We start from the raw sequence: 15,294 nt of genomic DNA on the forward strand, positions 1-15,294 counted from the left end.
GATTCCCCATCTGAGATACTGCAAAGGTGACCTGGGAAGTGTTTAAATCACAGGGAGCATCAGCCAGGCTGGGCTGGGGGGTTTGAATCATCCCACCCTGACCTTGGAAAGCCCCAGTTCCAGCTGGGAGCACAGGGAATGCTGCAGCCCTGCCTGGGAGGCTGAGGGAGCACCTGCAAAGTGCAACAAGACAGACCTGTGTGATCTGGAGCTGGTGAAGGGCTGGAAAAGCTCTACATGGAATCCTGGAATTGTTTGGACTGGAAGGGACCTTAAGGCCCATCCAGTGCCACCCCTGCCATGGGCAGGGATACCTCCCACTATCCCAGGGTGCTCCAAGGGAATCCAGCCTGGCCTTGGGACACTCCCAGGGATGGGGCAGCCACAGCTGCTCTGGGCAATCTTTGGACACCACAGAGTGCAGCAAATTGTTCCCTCTTTAATAAGGACCAGCAGCCCTCTCCCTGTGGATTCGCCAGCAGGGCATCTCCAGAGCCCTCTCCCATGCTTGGGGCAGCTGCTCCACCCTCCCCAGATCCTTTTATATCCTCATTCAGGAGAGAAAATACACCAGACTGTCAGAATTCATCAAAGCTTCCCAAATTCATGTATTTTTGGACCTCTCCCCCCAGGAAATGCTGAAACCCCAGGACGATCCTGTCACCCTTTTTTCAGGCCCTGCTCTCCCTCCTCTAAACCTCCTGCAAGGTTCTGCTTTTTGCCAAAAAACTCCCTCTTATCCCAGTGTGGCACTACTTAAATGCCCACTGATTTCCTAGTTCTTTTTTCACCTTTTAGCAAGAGTAGGATGTGAGAGACTTCACTGCCTGGGGCTGCAGGAGACACCAGGAACAGGGTTATCCTATTTCTGCCAGATTTCTTGTCAAACCCATGCAGGAGCACCAGAGGTCCTGTGTTTCCCCAGTGCATCACACCCACTCTGTGTCTGTGTGGAGCATTTCAGCACAGCACCTCCAAAAAAACCTCCAACAGCTTGAGAGTGTCAGACTGGGGAGCTGCTGCACACACACAGTTGTCCTTCAGCCACATCTCTGGGAATGTGACAGCTCTGAACAAGCTGCCAACAGCCCAGGACTGCCAGAGGAGACAAGGTCATCCCTCCCAGGCAAAGACAACCTGGGTGTCACCTCTGGGAAATCCAGGCCCTGCTGCAGTCCATGCTGGAATTCCTGGCTCCTGGAAAAAGCAGCATGTAAAGGTCTTGCAGTACCAACCACACTTTAAATTCCTACTTTTAGTGAATCTCTCATTGAGAAAAAATCATTTACTTCACCTCTCCCATCCTCACTTCCCTCTGAAGTTTTGTCTCTGCTTCTTCCTGAGGAATTTGCAGGTTGGACTTGCAAATGGCTGAGATGTTTACAGACAATTTTTTAAAAATCCAAGGCACAAACATTCCTATTTCTCAACCACCAGAGCTGCCTGAAGACAATGAGTCTCTTGTCCAAGTCTGTCATGACCAGACCACACTAACACTTTACTCCCTCTCTACTCACCCTTTGGAAGTTTGGCCATTGGTACAGAAGTCAAAACTAAAGAGACCTGAACTCCAGCAAGTTGTGTGGTGAGACAAGACCAACTAGAAGCGTCTCTGTACTCAAAATAATTCTTATCCTACTCCTCACCCTCCTTGGAAAGGTCCCATCTTACCCTGAGATTCCCCACCAGATTATAAAACTCCAACTTGATGCCCTGCTGAGAATTATTAAAGTCTTCTCCACTGTGTTCTAAAAGCATATAAGCAAAATCCCCAACACTTAATGAAGCATAAAACTAATTATTATGAATAAAGCTGTTCACCAAGTGGAAAACCAGCACATTTTCCTCTCCTCTTTTCCTTTACAATGTATTCCCTCCCCCTACTCTGCAAATGTAGAAATAAATATTCCTCTCAGTGTCGTGCTGCTCTGAAGGCTCCGAGCCCACCAATAAAAACCTGCAGTTTAATGGCCCTTAAATGCTCAACATCTTTTTCCCTTCATGTAAAACCATCTGATCTAATGGCTGGGGCAATTACAAGTGTGGCTTTTCTCTGCCAAGGTAATTTTCTGCCTTGGCAGAGCAACACAGGCACGAGAGGACAAAGGCAGCAAAGTCCAACCTGCCAGGCTCAGAGGCACTTCCAAGTCAGCCACTCAAACCAAAAAGAGAAGTCAAAATTCCCTTTCAAAGGTGCTGCTGCACAACAGAACTCTGTGCCAGCCACAGCCTGAGGCCCCTTTACCCTGGGGATGTTGCTTTGCTGCTCCACAGGACAGACCCCAAACCCTTGGGAGGCCTCTCAGGGGCATTTCACTCAGTTGGTATTTTGGGGCCCTCCCATCTCTTCCTTTCACTCCCCAGCTCTGTTTTCTATGGATATGGAAAGTTCCCTTGCCCAGGGAGGGGACACCTCCTGGGTGACTCTCCCAGGCACACGGGTCACCCTGCCATGGGAATGTCACTGGCACAGCCACAGCCCAGGTCTCACCTTCACCTTCAGGAGCCCAGAGACCCCCAACCCCCAGACTTTATTCAGCATTGCCAGGGGACTTTTCCTCCCTCTGGGCCTGGAGACACCCCTGTCTGTACAGGACTCACACACCAGGTTTGCTCTCTCCATGCTGATCTTCCAGTGCCACCCACACCAAGGGAACAAGAGTCTGTGCAACCAGGCATCACCTGGAGTTGTGAATTGCAGCATTCCCAAGGGAATTCACCCTTAGGTTCTCATCTCTATGACACTTTAGCTTCCATTTCTTTCTAAAGTCAGACCTTCCTCCCAGTAGGGAAGAGGGAATGGGTGAGATAATCCACAACCCCAAAACTGACTTCAGGTGATGGTGAAGTTTGAGCCCTTCCCTTTCAGGTCACACCAAGTGAAGGGACTCTGGAGGTGCCAAGAGGTGACTCTGCAGAGATGGCTCAGCTTGGAACCAGCAGCAGGGAAAGGTAAGGGGATATTCTTTCATTCAGAGGGTAACAGAACCTCTCTGGCTCACCCCCAAATCTCCCAACTGAGACACAACTTGTCCTGTTTGGTGTAGGAGTGACAGGAGTGGATTCACCCTGAAGAATTAACCTGCAGAAGTTCTGGGTCTCAATCTGCATCACCCACATTGTCCCAGACTCTGAAAAGAGACAGAAAAACACAATAATCTCAACCCCAAAGGTGTTCCCTGGTATTTGAGATCTGAGCCAGTTTAACACCCTTCATACCCAGACTGTTTCACCAAAATACTTCTATTTCTTTACCTTTAACAGAATTGACCACTACAATAAGGAAAAAAAAAGAAGAAAACAATTTATTGATGATGTAAGATGGGAGAGATTTAGAAAAACTTACATAGAACTCCCTGGCTAAGGAACCATAAATATTAAAATATGCCAGAGTTAGTATATCAAAACAAATCCTCTCCAAAAAGTTTCAAGTAATGCAACCATAAGAGTTTGGCTAAAAAGTAATATCTGTATACTGAGATGTTCTCTGTAACAGTCCTCTAAGTAATTAAAGGAAAGCAGCAGCAGATCTGTTTAACTACAGACACATATTTGGTAAATATATTAAGTATTTCTAGAATAAAAACTGCCCTGCACACCCTTCACTGTCTGGAGCCCCTTCAGTGCTACAAGACTGCCCCAAAAGGGATAAAAAAGGGAAGAAAGAAGATGCTGCTATAAAAAGGGAGGCCTGGGAGGTGCAGCTGGTTGGGGAGCACAGTTAAACCAAGCAGAGAACTCTGCACTCTGACTTCAGTCCTTGTTTTTCAGCAATATGGGAGAGGAAGTTTGTTTTCTCTGCCTCAGGATCCCAGACTCCCACTCTGGAGATCAGCAAATGCTTTCACCAAATAGACTGAGGTCAGCACAGACTTTGCTCAATTAAAACAGCCCCATTTATTACCAGGCTTATTTTTCAGTTACTTGCTTTTGAACAGTCACAAACTTCATGTTTTCCTTCAAAAGCTTCCCTGTGGAACACCATCCTTCAGTTAAAATGCAGCCTTGTTTAATGGGTAGATGCCCAGCAAACAAAAATCTTCCTTTCATTAATCCTCACTATTGGCAATTTCCCCCATAAATAAGATTGTAGGACTTAATTTACACCTTAAACTCCAGGAGACAGTGTTTGAAAATCCAGTACCTGATCTGTTGTGCAGCTTAATGAGCTGCTCAGGCTGCACTCCCCAGGCCTAATGAAGAATGAAATTATCCAGCAGCAGGACTATCACATTGGGATAAAGATGCTGCTCCACAAACCAGGACACTCCAGTTGCACTCCTGCAGCCTGCAGGAGTCAGTCTGAAAGCATTCAGGAGAGATTTGGGGGAGGAGGGAAGGGGAGTGTTAATATTCTGATGGAAAACCTGATTCTCAAGGCTTGGAAAAAGCAAAGGCACTAAATCTTAAGCTTATATATTAAATATAGGCTGTAACCTGGCCAGCCAAGTTACAGCAGACACCTAAATATCTTTTATCTACCTCTGCAGCTGACTTTGTGTCACAGCACACCCTGCTCAGCTAATGAGACCAATTAGCCACTCAATCATTAAAGGAGATACAGCCCCAATACTCAGCCAGGCTCCTGTGAACGGGTTATTTTTAACCACACCATGAGAGTTCAAGTCAGAGAATAAACTGGAGTCTCTGGGTATAGGCCTTGCTTTAATGAGGGTCAATCAGACATTAAATTAATTTAACTACTATGTCATCATTTTGACAGTCAGTTTGACACCAGTTTTAAAAGATGTTCTACATCTTTTATTCATCTAATGAAAAAAGTGCCAGGCCTGAAACACCAGAGCTCTGGTTTAGTGTTTGACGAGAAGAAAACTCTTCAGCTTGCTGAGTTGTTTCATGTTTAGAGGTTCTGGTTGCAGCCATGTCATCATCATGATATAAATCTCAGGAAGTTTCTCTCCAGCACAGCCACAGCAGCTGCAGGGGCAGGTCAGCAAACCAGCCCCTGCCTCATCCTGATGATCTGGAGCAAAGCAGCCTGGACATCCTCATCCATGTGACCCTGCAGAACCAAGCACCAGTCAGAAACATTTCCCATCCCATCAAACACCAACCAAACCATCAGGAAGTTCTTCAGAATCACCCCCAAGTCTTAACTTGTTGCTGTGCTTTCACCACATGCTGGGAAATCTGAAATACTTTGGGGATCTTCCACTTTTTTCCTCATGGACCTCTCTGACAGAGCAGTTTCCCTCATGAAAACACGATGTGGGAAAAAATGACTGTCCCAGTCCATGCCAGGATTCCCAGATTCCCAGGGCTGACTCAGAATTAGGAACACACTCACATCAGGAAGTCAGCCATGAGATGTGTTTGGGCTTTTGTTGGATCAGTCCATTCTAAATTAAAACTCTCCACGTGAAACTGGCACCAACTGCCTGTTTCCAAGTTCATTTGAGGTTACAGAATCACAGAATATCCTGAGTTGGGAGGGACCCACAGGCATCACTGAGTCCAATCCTTGGCCCTGCACAGACACCCCAACAATCCCACCCTGTCCCTCAGAGTGTTGTCCAAACCCTCCTGGAGCTCTGGCAGCCTTGGGGCTGTGCCCACTGCCCTGGGGAGCCTGGCCAGTGCCCACCACCCTCTGGGGAAGGGCCTTTTCCTGACAACCCTGCCCTGGCACAGCTGCAGCCCTTCCAGGGTCCTGCCCCTGCTCCCAGGAGCAGAGATGGAGCTGCTGCCCCTGGGGAAGCTGCAGACCCCCTGAGTGTCCCCTCAGTCCCCTCCAGCTGAACAGCTCCAGTGCCCTCAGCCCCCCCACTGGTTCTCCAGAAACATCTGCAGAATCCCCCCGAGGTGGCAGAGCAGAACCCTCTGCCCTGGGACTGTGGTACCTGCACAGCACTGAGAAGGTGCGTCCGATACACCGAAACCACCTCCTGGTGCTGCCTTTTGGCGTCCTGGAAAAGAGGCAGGGGGAGAGGGGAACCCATCAGACATTTCACATCTGCTCCTGCCCGTTGCCAGCTCTGGCCATTTGGTTTTGTGCACTGACAGAGCAGCCAAAGCTGAATTCCAAGGTTAAAGTGAGAAAAAAGGCATGGTTGGGTTTCTGCAATACTGAAACTGAGCTTGCATTCAGAAATGGTCTTGGTGTGAACCAGAGCAGAGGAACTCATGGGCACAAATTCTCTCTGGGCACAAATTCTCTAAATTGTTTGGGTCCTTTTTATCTGGAAAAGTTCCCAAATGTTACAACTCAAAATGCAGAAGCATAAAAATTTCCAGAGAAGCCAGAACTCGGGGTGGGAGAAGCCCCCAAAATAATGACTGCTCTGAAGGCTCAGGCTGCAGCCCCCCTGCTCAGGGGCCACAGCCAGTTCCCTGTTTATCCAAGGAATTCAGCAGCGCTACTGCACATCAGACAGCACCTTGGCTGAGTACTTACAGCCAGCTGCTGTTGGAGTGTTTTCACTTGGTTCTGGAGCATTTCCACCTGCTGGTTCTGCCTCTTGGAGGGGATCCCAGTGTATGTGAGCTGAGACAGCCCATTGAGAGCTTGTTTTAACCTCTCCACGTCGTTAAGCAGCTCTGTTATCTTTAAAAAAAAAACTCATTTGAGGATGTCTCACCAGAACCCAGTACCCCTTAATGTTCTTTGTAGTGTGATGAGACCAGCAAGCACTGAAGGGTCTTTGTCCCAGCCTGCTAAAAGCCTTTGCAAAGACAGAGGGCTTGACTTTCCTGCCATGCTGGGTCACACTGTGCTTCCTGGCACTGAGATGTGTCAGGGATGGACCCTGGAGGCCAGCCAGCAACAGGAGGGACCAAACAAGGGAGCAGCTAAAGATATTCTATCTCTAACTTCTAAAAAGAACAGTCAACCATCAGAAGGCAAGCCAGAGATGCTCAACAAACACAGCTCCAGTAGAAGGAGCTGGTACCACAAAGTCTAAAGTTTTAATAGGATTTAAATACTACACATGATGTCCAAAATATATGAGGGATTAAAAAAACTTAGTATAATGCAAACCCAGGAATTCACCTGATTTGGGCCAGTCCTGGTGCTCAGTACAAAGCTGTGCCCAAACACCTCAGGAGCTGCTTCTGCAGTCCAGCTCCTCCCTGCTGAACTAAGAACACCAGGAGCATTAACTGCCACATCCCACCTTGTTATCCTTGGCTTCCACCTGCTTGGCAGACTCCTGGATTCTCTTCTGCAAGTCAATAATGGTTGTCAGTGATTTATCACACCTTTCCTTCTGGTCTTTGATTTCCTGCTCGATGCTGCAGCTGCGCAGCTGGAGCAGCTCCTTCTCCTCCCTCAGGGCCAGCTCGCTCCTCCTGGCCTGCACAGCCTCCTCACACACCTCCTCGTACTTCTTGCTCATGCTGGACAGATCCCCAGCCATGCTGCTGACCTGGGCCTCCAGAGAGCTCTTCATGGAGGTGTACTCTGCCATGGCAACCACCTCCCTGCTCCCCAGCTCCCTCAAGGTCTGTTGGCTCAGCTGGAGCTCAGCCTGCAGCTTCGACATTTCCTTGCTTTTCACTTGGTTTTCTTCCTCCTTTTCTCTCAAGCTGCTTTTGATTGCTGTGATTTCTCGTTCCAGCATTTCCTTCATCTGTGTATGTTCCACCAGAGGCACTGAGGACTTCTGCAGAACTGACAGTTCCTGCTGCAGCTCTTCTACTTTTAGTGTCTCTTGGTCGTAACATTCCTTCTTACTCCTGAGGGCTTCCTTCAGGTCCTCTACAGTGTGACCAAGAGCCTCCTTCAAGGCCTCCATGTCTTCTCCTGAGAGATGCTGAGGCTGCAGAGCCCTGGGCTCCCTGGCCCTGTCCTCCTGCTCCCCTCCCTCCTGCTCCTGCCCCCTGCATTTCTGTACCAACCCTCTCAGCTGCTCATTCAGCTCCTCCATTTTGCTCACAAACATCTTCTCCATCTCGTGGGATTTCTCAGCCAGGATGTAATTCTTCTGCAAGTCATTTTGGATGGACAAAAAGCCATCTCTGAGCTTTTCATTCTCCTCTTTGAACTTCCTGGCTTCTTCCCCACTTTCTCTGCACTTCTGCTTCTGTTCCTGCAACTGTGCTCTTAATTCCTTCACTGTGGCTTCAAAGCTCTGCTCTCTGTCTTTGAAGGAGGCAACTGGGGCATACTTTGACTTGATGCACTCCTGAATTGTGTCCAGCTCCTTCTTTTGGGCCTCAATTTCTGCATGCAACTGTAAAATTTCCTCTTGCCCCCTCTGATACTCAGCCCTAACCACAGCATTGTTCTCCTGCAGCTCATGCACACTTTCCTTTAGAGTATTTACTGCACTTTCGTGATCTTTTGCACTTATATAATCTGTTTTTAACTGATTCTGTAAGAGTTTCACCTTATTTTTCAAGGCTCCATTTTCCTCATTTACCCTCAGGAACTCTTGCTTTATCTCTCCAATCTTCCCCTTCAGGTCTGACAGCTCCCCATTGGTCTTTTCCAGGGTGTTGTTGAGGACAGTTTTCACCTCCTCGTGTGTGGTGGCCAGCACATACTGATCCCTCAGAGTCTCCCTTATGTCTGTGTTCTCAGACACCAGTTTGCACACTTTGGCTTGCTCATCATCATATTTCTTCTGAAGCTCAACAAGCTGCTTTTCAAGCTCAGTCCCATGAGATTTTAAAGCTTCCACTTCCTTTTTGTGCTGCTCTGGAGACACATACACTGCTTGGAAGTGGCCAATGTTCTCACTTAAGTTGTTCTTCTCTGCCAGCAACTTTTCAGCTTCTGCTTTGCTTTCATTGTACTTCTTTGTTATTTCAAGCAGCTTTTTGGTCAGGTCTTCCACAGCCAGATCATTTGTTTTCTTCAATTCTTCATGAATTTTTAAAGGCACATTCTGGCTTTTAATTTCAGTTTTTAGCACTTGGACTTGCTGCTTCAGCATCTTGTTATCAGCCTGCAACTTCTCAAGGTCCTTCTGCAGAGCCTCCTTCTTGTGTGACACCTCAGCAATCACCTTCCCAAGCTCCTCGTTCCTCTGCTCCAGCCCACTCCTCATGTGCTCGTGCTCCTCTGGCCTGACTTGCTGAGCCAGAGCAGCTTTCTGGCTCTCACACTCCCTCTTCAAAAGCAGAACCTCTGCCTGCAGCTCTTCCCGCTCTCCTTCCACCTCTGACAACTTCCTTGCTTTCTCACTCACCTCGTTGGACAACAAACTCTTCATGTTCTCAAACCTCTCTGCAGTCACAGACTGGGCCAACTTGGCTGCTGTTTCTCTGAGCTGCCCTTCCAACTCTGTGACATTCCTTCCCCTTTTATCTTGCTCCATCTCCAACTTAACAAGTTCCTTCTGCAACCTTTTGTTTTCCTCCACCAGCCTTCCTTCATCCCTCTTGAATTCTTCCACCAGCAGTTCATTCTGCTTAATCTGGTTCCTCAGTTTGCCCACTTCAGCAGAGGCTCCTTCATACTTGGTTTTCATTTCCCTCAGCTGCTCCTTGAGCTCCTCTGTCACCCTGGTGGTCCCTGCAGCCACTTCGTTCGTCAGGTGATCCTTCAGGGCCAGGAAGTGGCTCTGCATCTGCTTGACTTTGCCTTCAGAGTCAAACATCCTTTTCTGAACATCTTTTAAAGCATCTTCCAGCTGTTTTATCTGTCCATCAGATTCCACCTTGGTTCTCTCACACTCTGATGCCAAAGCTTTGCATTCTGATGCTTTGAGAGACAGTTCCCTCTGCAGTTTGCTGATTTCTTCCTTGGCTGCCCCAAAGCAGCTCCTCAGGTTCTCAAGCTCTTTCTTTAAGGTTTCCTTCTCTGAACTGGGTGATTGGACAGGCAGGGACAGCTCCAGGGGCCTCAGCATAGACCTGGACTGAAGGGAAATTGGCACAAAAACCACGTGTTTACAAGTTTAACAATGTGTGTTTCTTGTTTATTATCATCACATTTTAATGTGTGAATTTCTGTACTCAGAACTGTCTTAAATTTGTGTTGATTTGAGCATAACTTGTACAAGAGATTGCTTTTTTTCTTAAAAATCACACAAAATTGTTCTTGCCCATATTACAGGACAGATATTTCAGCTTTAACAGAAAAAACCTTAAAGCTCATCCCATCCCATCCCTGCCATGGGCAGGGACACCTCCCACCAGCCCAGGGTGCTCCAGCCTGGCCTGGGACCCTCCCAGGGATGGGGCAGCCACAGCTGCTCTGCCCAAGCTGTGCCAGGGCCTGCCCACCCTCCCAGCCAGGAATTCCTTCCCAATATATAAACCCAAACTCATCACACCCTTCTGACCTTCCAGTGCAGGTGTAGCACCTCCATTTCCTTCCCCTAGTTATGCTATTCATATTTAATCACTCATCTGCCTGAACAAATTTAATTTATTTAGAGAAGCCCCTCATTCCTCAAGCCCATGAAAATAATTTGATAAGGAATCAGAGCACAGTATTTCATGTTAACAGAACCCTCCTGTAGGAATAGAGTCATCTGGAATTCTGGAAGGGTTTGGGTTGAAATGGACCTTAAAGACCATCTTGTTCCACCCCCAAGGGTTTGATGGGCCTTGTTTATACCTGAATTGTTTCTTTAAAAGGTTGACAGATATCAGAATTGCCAGGAAATTATCACATAGCTGGCAAGAAGATTAAACATTCTGAATATTACCCAGATTTAAACTAGCAAAAAATTATGGGGATGGAAACACAATAGCACTTAATGTGTGACTGCTGACCCAGGTTTAAGAAAGCTCCTTACAGACCCTTCAGCACCCAACAGTTCCCAGCAGTTAAAGCCCTGTCACAGGACTCTAGAGGGCACCAGCAGTTAAAAATAACCACAGAAAACCAAGGATTCCCCAAAATGGTGTGTTCAGAGGCAATGCTCAACATATATTTACAAATATATTTAGCTTTTCCAGCATAACTTTCTTAGAATTCTCTCAGGTGGTAAAACATTTATTACCTGTGATTCCACAGCTTGGCCTTGTTTAACTACTGCATCTTCCTTTCCTAGATTTTCAAAGGAAATGGCATTTAGGTCCTGGTTAAAAACAGCAACACAATCACAAGAACTATGATCTTCCTTCCTAATCTTACTCTGTTCAATGGGGCCATGTTAGGCTGAACGTTGGTGTTTAAGCACTTGGTATTAAAAGAATTCTTCCTTAATTAAGTCACATAGAAAGTCTGGGCTAAGGAAAAAAGATCCTTGGAAAAACCCCTTTGTGCCAGGCTGGGTAAATTGCTGTGCAGAAGTGCCCTGGGAGCCACCTCAGCCCAGCTGTGGGTCTGCTCTGAGCACACCAGGGCAAAGCATCTCCTGCTCTGCAAAGAACTGATTGCTCCTGACAGGCAGCCAAACAGCTCCCAAAAGGTTATTTAATCTGTCAGGAGCCATTTAGTTACACAAGTGCAAGGCAGGTCTGTGCCCAAGCTGGATGCAAAGGACTCCAGTCTGTGGGGATGGAATTGTTTCTAACAGAAGTGGAAACTGAGGTCTTGGCATTGAAGCCAAAGCTGCTCCTCTCAGGCTTTGCCACTGCCCAGTTTGCTGCTGCTCAGCCAGACAGGAGCATTGGTTAAGGCAGGAGGGGTGGAAGGGGAGATCCACAGGGAGCAGGAGCTTGTCCAGCTTGTTTTTCATGGTAGCAGAAGATGCAGCAGAGTCCCAATCCACATTTCCCAAGGCCAGTCCCTGTGAGGGGCCCCCCAGCACCTCCACACAGACACCCCTGCCCAGCTGACCCTGCTCCCAGCTCAGGGTGGACACTCTGCTTGGCTGGATTGAACACCAAAAACAGGGAGATATCCCCCTAAAACCCCTTTTCTCTATGTATTCTAACACTGTTTCATGCATGGAAAGCTTTAAGAATTAAACACACTTACTGTTTCCAAAGTTACTCCCAGACCCCACAGAGTCACCCTAAAATCAAACACAAGAAACACAAAGTGAAGCTGAAAATTCATTTGAGATCTTTGCTGTATGTTAAACTCAGTATTAAAGGGTGGGGAAGGCTCTTACAAGGAGATAACCACTTAAGATGTTCAACAGTTTAAAGTGTTCCAGTATTTACTGGTGTAACTATCAATTGCTGTCTCATTTCAAATCAATGAACATACTTCATAATATCTGAGTTTAGCCCTGAGAGCTTCAATAGTCCTTGAGCTTTCTTCCTGCTGCTTCTCCCTGGTAGTCAGGATTTTCTTCAACTCATCCTTCTGAAAGGGAAAGAAGTGCCAAACAGCCAAAAATCACAAAAAGGGGCAGATTTATAAGATCTCAAGCAGGTTTTTAAGAGTTTAGGGAGAACTTCAACCAAGATCAGCACTGAAAAAACCCTCCATTTTTATTTTGAGGTTCTTCCACCAGACTGCAAGAGGAGCCTTGAAGAATGAGCCAAGAATATGCACCAACATAATCTGCTATTCCTTATTTAATTCATATTTACTGGTCTTGCATTACTGAAAGTCACTAGAGATAATTGTAATATTAAGTTGGCTTTAAAGGTGCCACAGGAAATACATTATCTGTAGTACTAGAAATGCTGTGCAGGTGCACAAAGTGACACAGCAGTAGATACTTAATTCAGCATTTTTGGGCAGCTTCTATTTTTTCTATAGTTTTAAATACATTGCTGAAATGAGAGTTGTTCCCCCTGTTCCCCAGTCCTGTCACACTTGCACATCTCACACCTCATTCTCAAGACCACCTGCAAACATTTGCTCCTGCAAAAATAACAAAAAACTGCCCCCAAATAATGTTTTCAGTGATGTTTAAGGGGCTTGTACACAGTTCAACAGCTGAGAAATCCACCCCACGTTGTAATGCTCCCCCTCCACCCATCCAGCTCCATCTCTGCACCAGGGGTGAGGCAGCACTGACACAGCAGAGTCCCCAGAAACTGGAACAGCTCTCAGTTATCTAAATCAGACACTCCTGAGGCAGAAAACACAACTTCAGGGGAAGTTTGCTGACTTTGGAAAGTGAGTATAAAGAAGTTTGTTGTATAAAGGCACTGCTGAAGAGAGAAGCTCAGACAAGCCAGTGATTCCAAGTAGAAATATTCTTTCTATCCATGTGCTGCATTTAGGAAGAGCTGCATAAATGTATTTCTACAGAAAGACAATAAAAGAAAGAAATTTGAGCCTCCACAAAGCAAAAAGCAACAAAAAAATCCTGGTTTTATTTTCTTCCTGCTGCTCATGTTTAGCTCCAAGAAGAGAGAATTTTTCTTCAAAAAACCAAAGCTTTAAAAAAATTTGGGTGAGAAATTCCTACTGAGAACCTTTGGGTTTGTTTTCTTGCCAACTGAAGGCTTTTTTCTCTTTGCTTTCACTTACCATAACAGCTGGAAAAGCAGCTGATGATAAAGTACTGCCCACACCACCTGCATTTCATTGGGCAGATGAGATTCAGTCTCCAAACCACAACATGCCAGGACACCCCATGGTTCATGTTGCATTGTGAGGCAGAGCCCTAAATGTGATTGCTCACATTTGTGGGTATCAGTGAGTGACATGCAACAGGGCTGCCCATAATTTGAATATTACTGTAAGATCTGAATACTACCACAAGAGCAAAGGCTTTTGCAGCAGCAGAAAATGAGTGACACAAAGCAGTAATTCCCAGGAAAGGAATGAAAACCTCATCCTAATTCCATGTGCTTTCCTGTCTGCTTCTACCATCAGCACCAGGGGGTTATTCCAGCTTTCCAGTGAGGTCATTCCAAGCCTTGGGTTACCTCATTCAGCTGCATTTGCAGCCCACTGATCCTGTCCAGCAGCATCCTTTGCTCCTCCTGTGCTTCTCTCATCCGACCTTTCAAATCTTGGTTTTCCAGCTCCAAGCCCTAATTAACAAACAAATAAATAAAGCCCATCACACTGCACACACCCTGGGAAAGGTAACGAATCTGAGCCAACAGTTTGAACAGCCAGTGAAGACTCCAAGCCTTGCCCTGGGAGTGTCCTGAGGATTCTGTGCCTTCCTCCAGCTCGGGAGGTTTTACATAAGCACAAACCTCCAGGCCCCTGAGCTGCAGACAGAGCTCATTCCTGTGCCAGTGGAAGGACAAGCAGAGTGGGGTCACACTCAGTGCTGACAGCCCCAAGAGCTGCTTATCTGTGCCTGTTAACACGTAAAAATAACCCATGGTGAGGCAGCTCCTGACACCAACCAGCAAAGGGGCCCTGGCCAAGCCTGGCCAGCCCAAAGCAGAGCAGCCTTCAAGGGTGAGACAGTTCCTGCAGCCACCAGAACCAGCCAGTGACACAAATAAATCCAACACGGGAGTGTGACAGTCCTTGTGCCTCAGTCAGTGCTCTCATGCCAACACAAAGCACCTTGAACTCTTGCCTGAGCTGTGGAACTGCTTTAGCCCCCACCAGAGCTTTCTCTGTGCATTACAAAGCATTTCAGAAGGAAGGCCTCAGCTTCTCAGGGCTTTGTTCTCCATAGCTTAAAGTGTTTTTACCTTTCTGAAAACTGTAATGACATGGAAACGAGATGGGGAATTAATTCAGGTTAGTAGAACTGTGACACAGATTATTGTGAGTATGACACAAACATGTATCTCTTGAGAATGCTAAAAAAATTAATCTTCCTGTTTTGCAACTCTGATGTTGCTGCAGACAGAGCTTAAGAGGTAGGAAAGGTTAAGATGTGGACACTTGCAACTATTTATTACACAAAAAAGTATTTTTCCTGAACAAAGTTTACATAATTGCCACACTGCACAGTCATGCAATCAGGTTTTAAGTAAACAGCAATATATGACCTTTCTTAATGGAATAATATTGCTTCCTTTGCAAGCTCATCTTTCTTTGGTACCTCTGGTTCAAACCAATGTGGGAACACCCAAGTCACAGGAACCCTCACCTGAGCATTGTGTTCCTTCTGATACAGTTTGACATTCACCTCCTCCTGCACAAACCCCCGACTCCACTTCTGGGACATGTTGCTAATCTGTAAATGCAGCAGTGAAATATTAATTTGTACTCCCCTTGTATCCATTTCTGAGGATAACAGGCTGTCCCCCCTTTCAGCTCCACAGGGAGCAATCCCACAACATTCCCACTTGGACAGATTGCTGCACAACAAGAGGCCACCCATGACCTCATCCCCACACAAATGGGAGGCTTGTCAAACCCTAATCCTGCATATGCACAGCGTGGAATATTTTTCAAACAGAACCAGTCACACCATCTGATTACAGAGGGACCTTCTCAGCCACAGATGAAGTTTGGAATTATAAAATGCTGAATAGTTTTGTATCACAGCACAGTCCTACTCACCCTGCCAACCACACCAGGGATATAAGGCCTTAGGAGATCCTTAC

The 15,294-nt window shown here is 46.7% G+C and overlaps 1 protein-coding gene across 1 annotated transcript in view; it reads right to left on the reverse strand.

Annotated features, from left to right (window-relative positions):
• Positions 1–4,855: 4,855 nt before the first annotated feature.
• The window catches only part of UACA (uveal autoantigen with coiled-coil domains and ankyrin repeats), a 29,090-nt gene continuing 18,651 nt past the window's right edge, over positions 4,856–15,294 (reverse strand). The window contains exons 10-18 of the mRNA XM_071568119.1: positions 14,835–14,921; positions 13,699–13,806; positions 12,077–12,175; positions 11,843–11,879; positions 10,920–10,966; positions 7,137–9,827; positions 6,416–6,565; positions 5,862–5,927; positions 4,856–5,023 (exon numbers count right to left, since the gene is read on the reverse strand). Of these exons, the coding sequence (XP_071424220.1) occupies positions 4,952–5,023; positions 5,862–5,927; positions 6,416–6,565; positions 7,137–9,827; positions 10,920–10,966; positions 11,843–11,879; positions 12,077–12,175; positions 13,699–13,806; positions 14,835–14,921 (3,357 nt within the window). The 3' untranslated portion in view covers positions 4,856–4,951. The remainder of the gene's footprint in view (positions 5,024–5,861; positions 5,928–6,415; positions 6,566–7,136; positions 9,828–10,919; positions 10,967–11,842; positions 11,880–12,076; positions 12,176–13,698; positions 13,807–14,834; positions 14,922–15,294) is intronic.

The sequence above is a fragment of the Pithys albifrons genome, chromosome 13 (genome assembly GCF_047495875.1).
Source record: "Pithys albifrons albifrons isolate INPA30051 chromosome 13, PitAlb_v1, whole genome shotgun sequence".
NCBI lineage: Eukaryota > Metazoa > Chordata > Aves > Passeriformes > Thamnophilidae > Pithys > Pithys albifrons.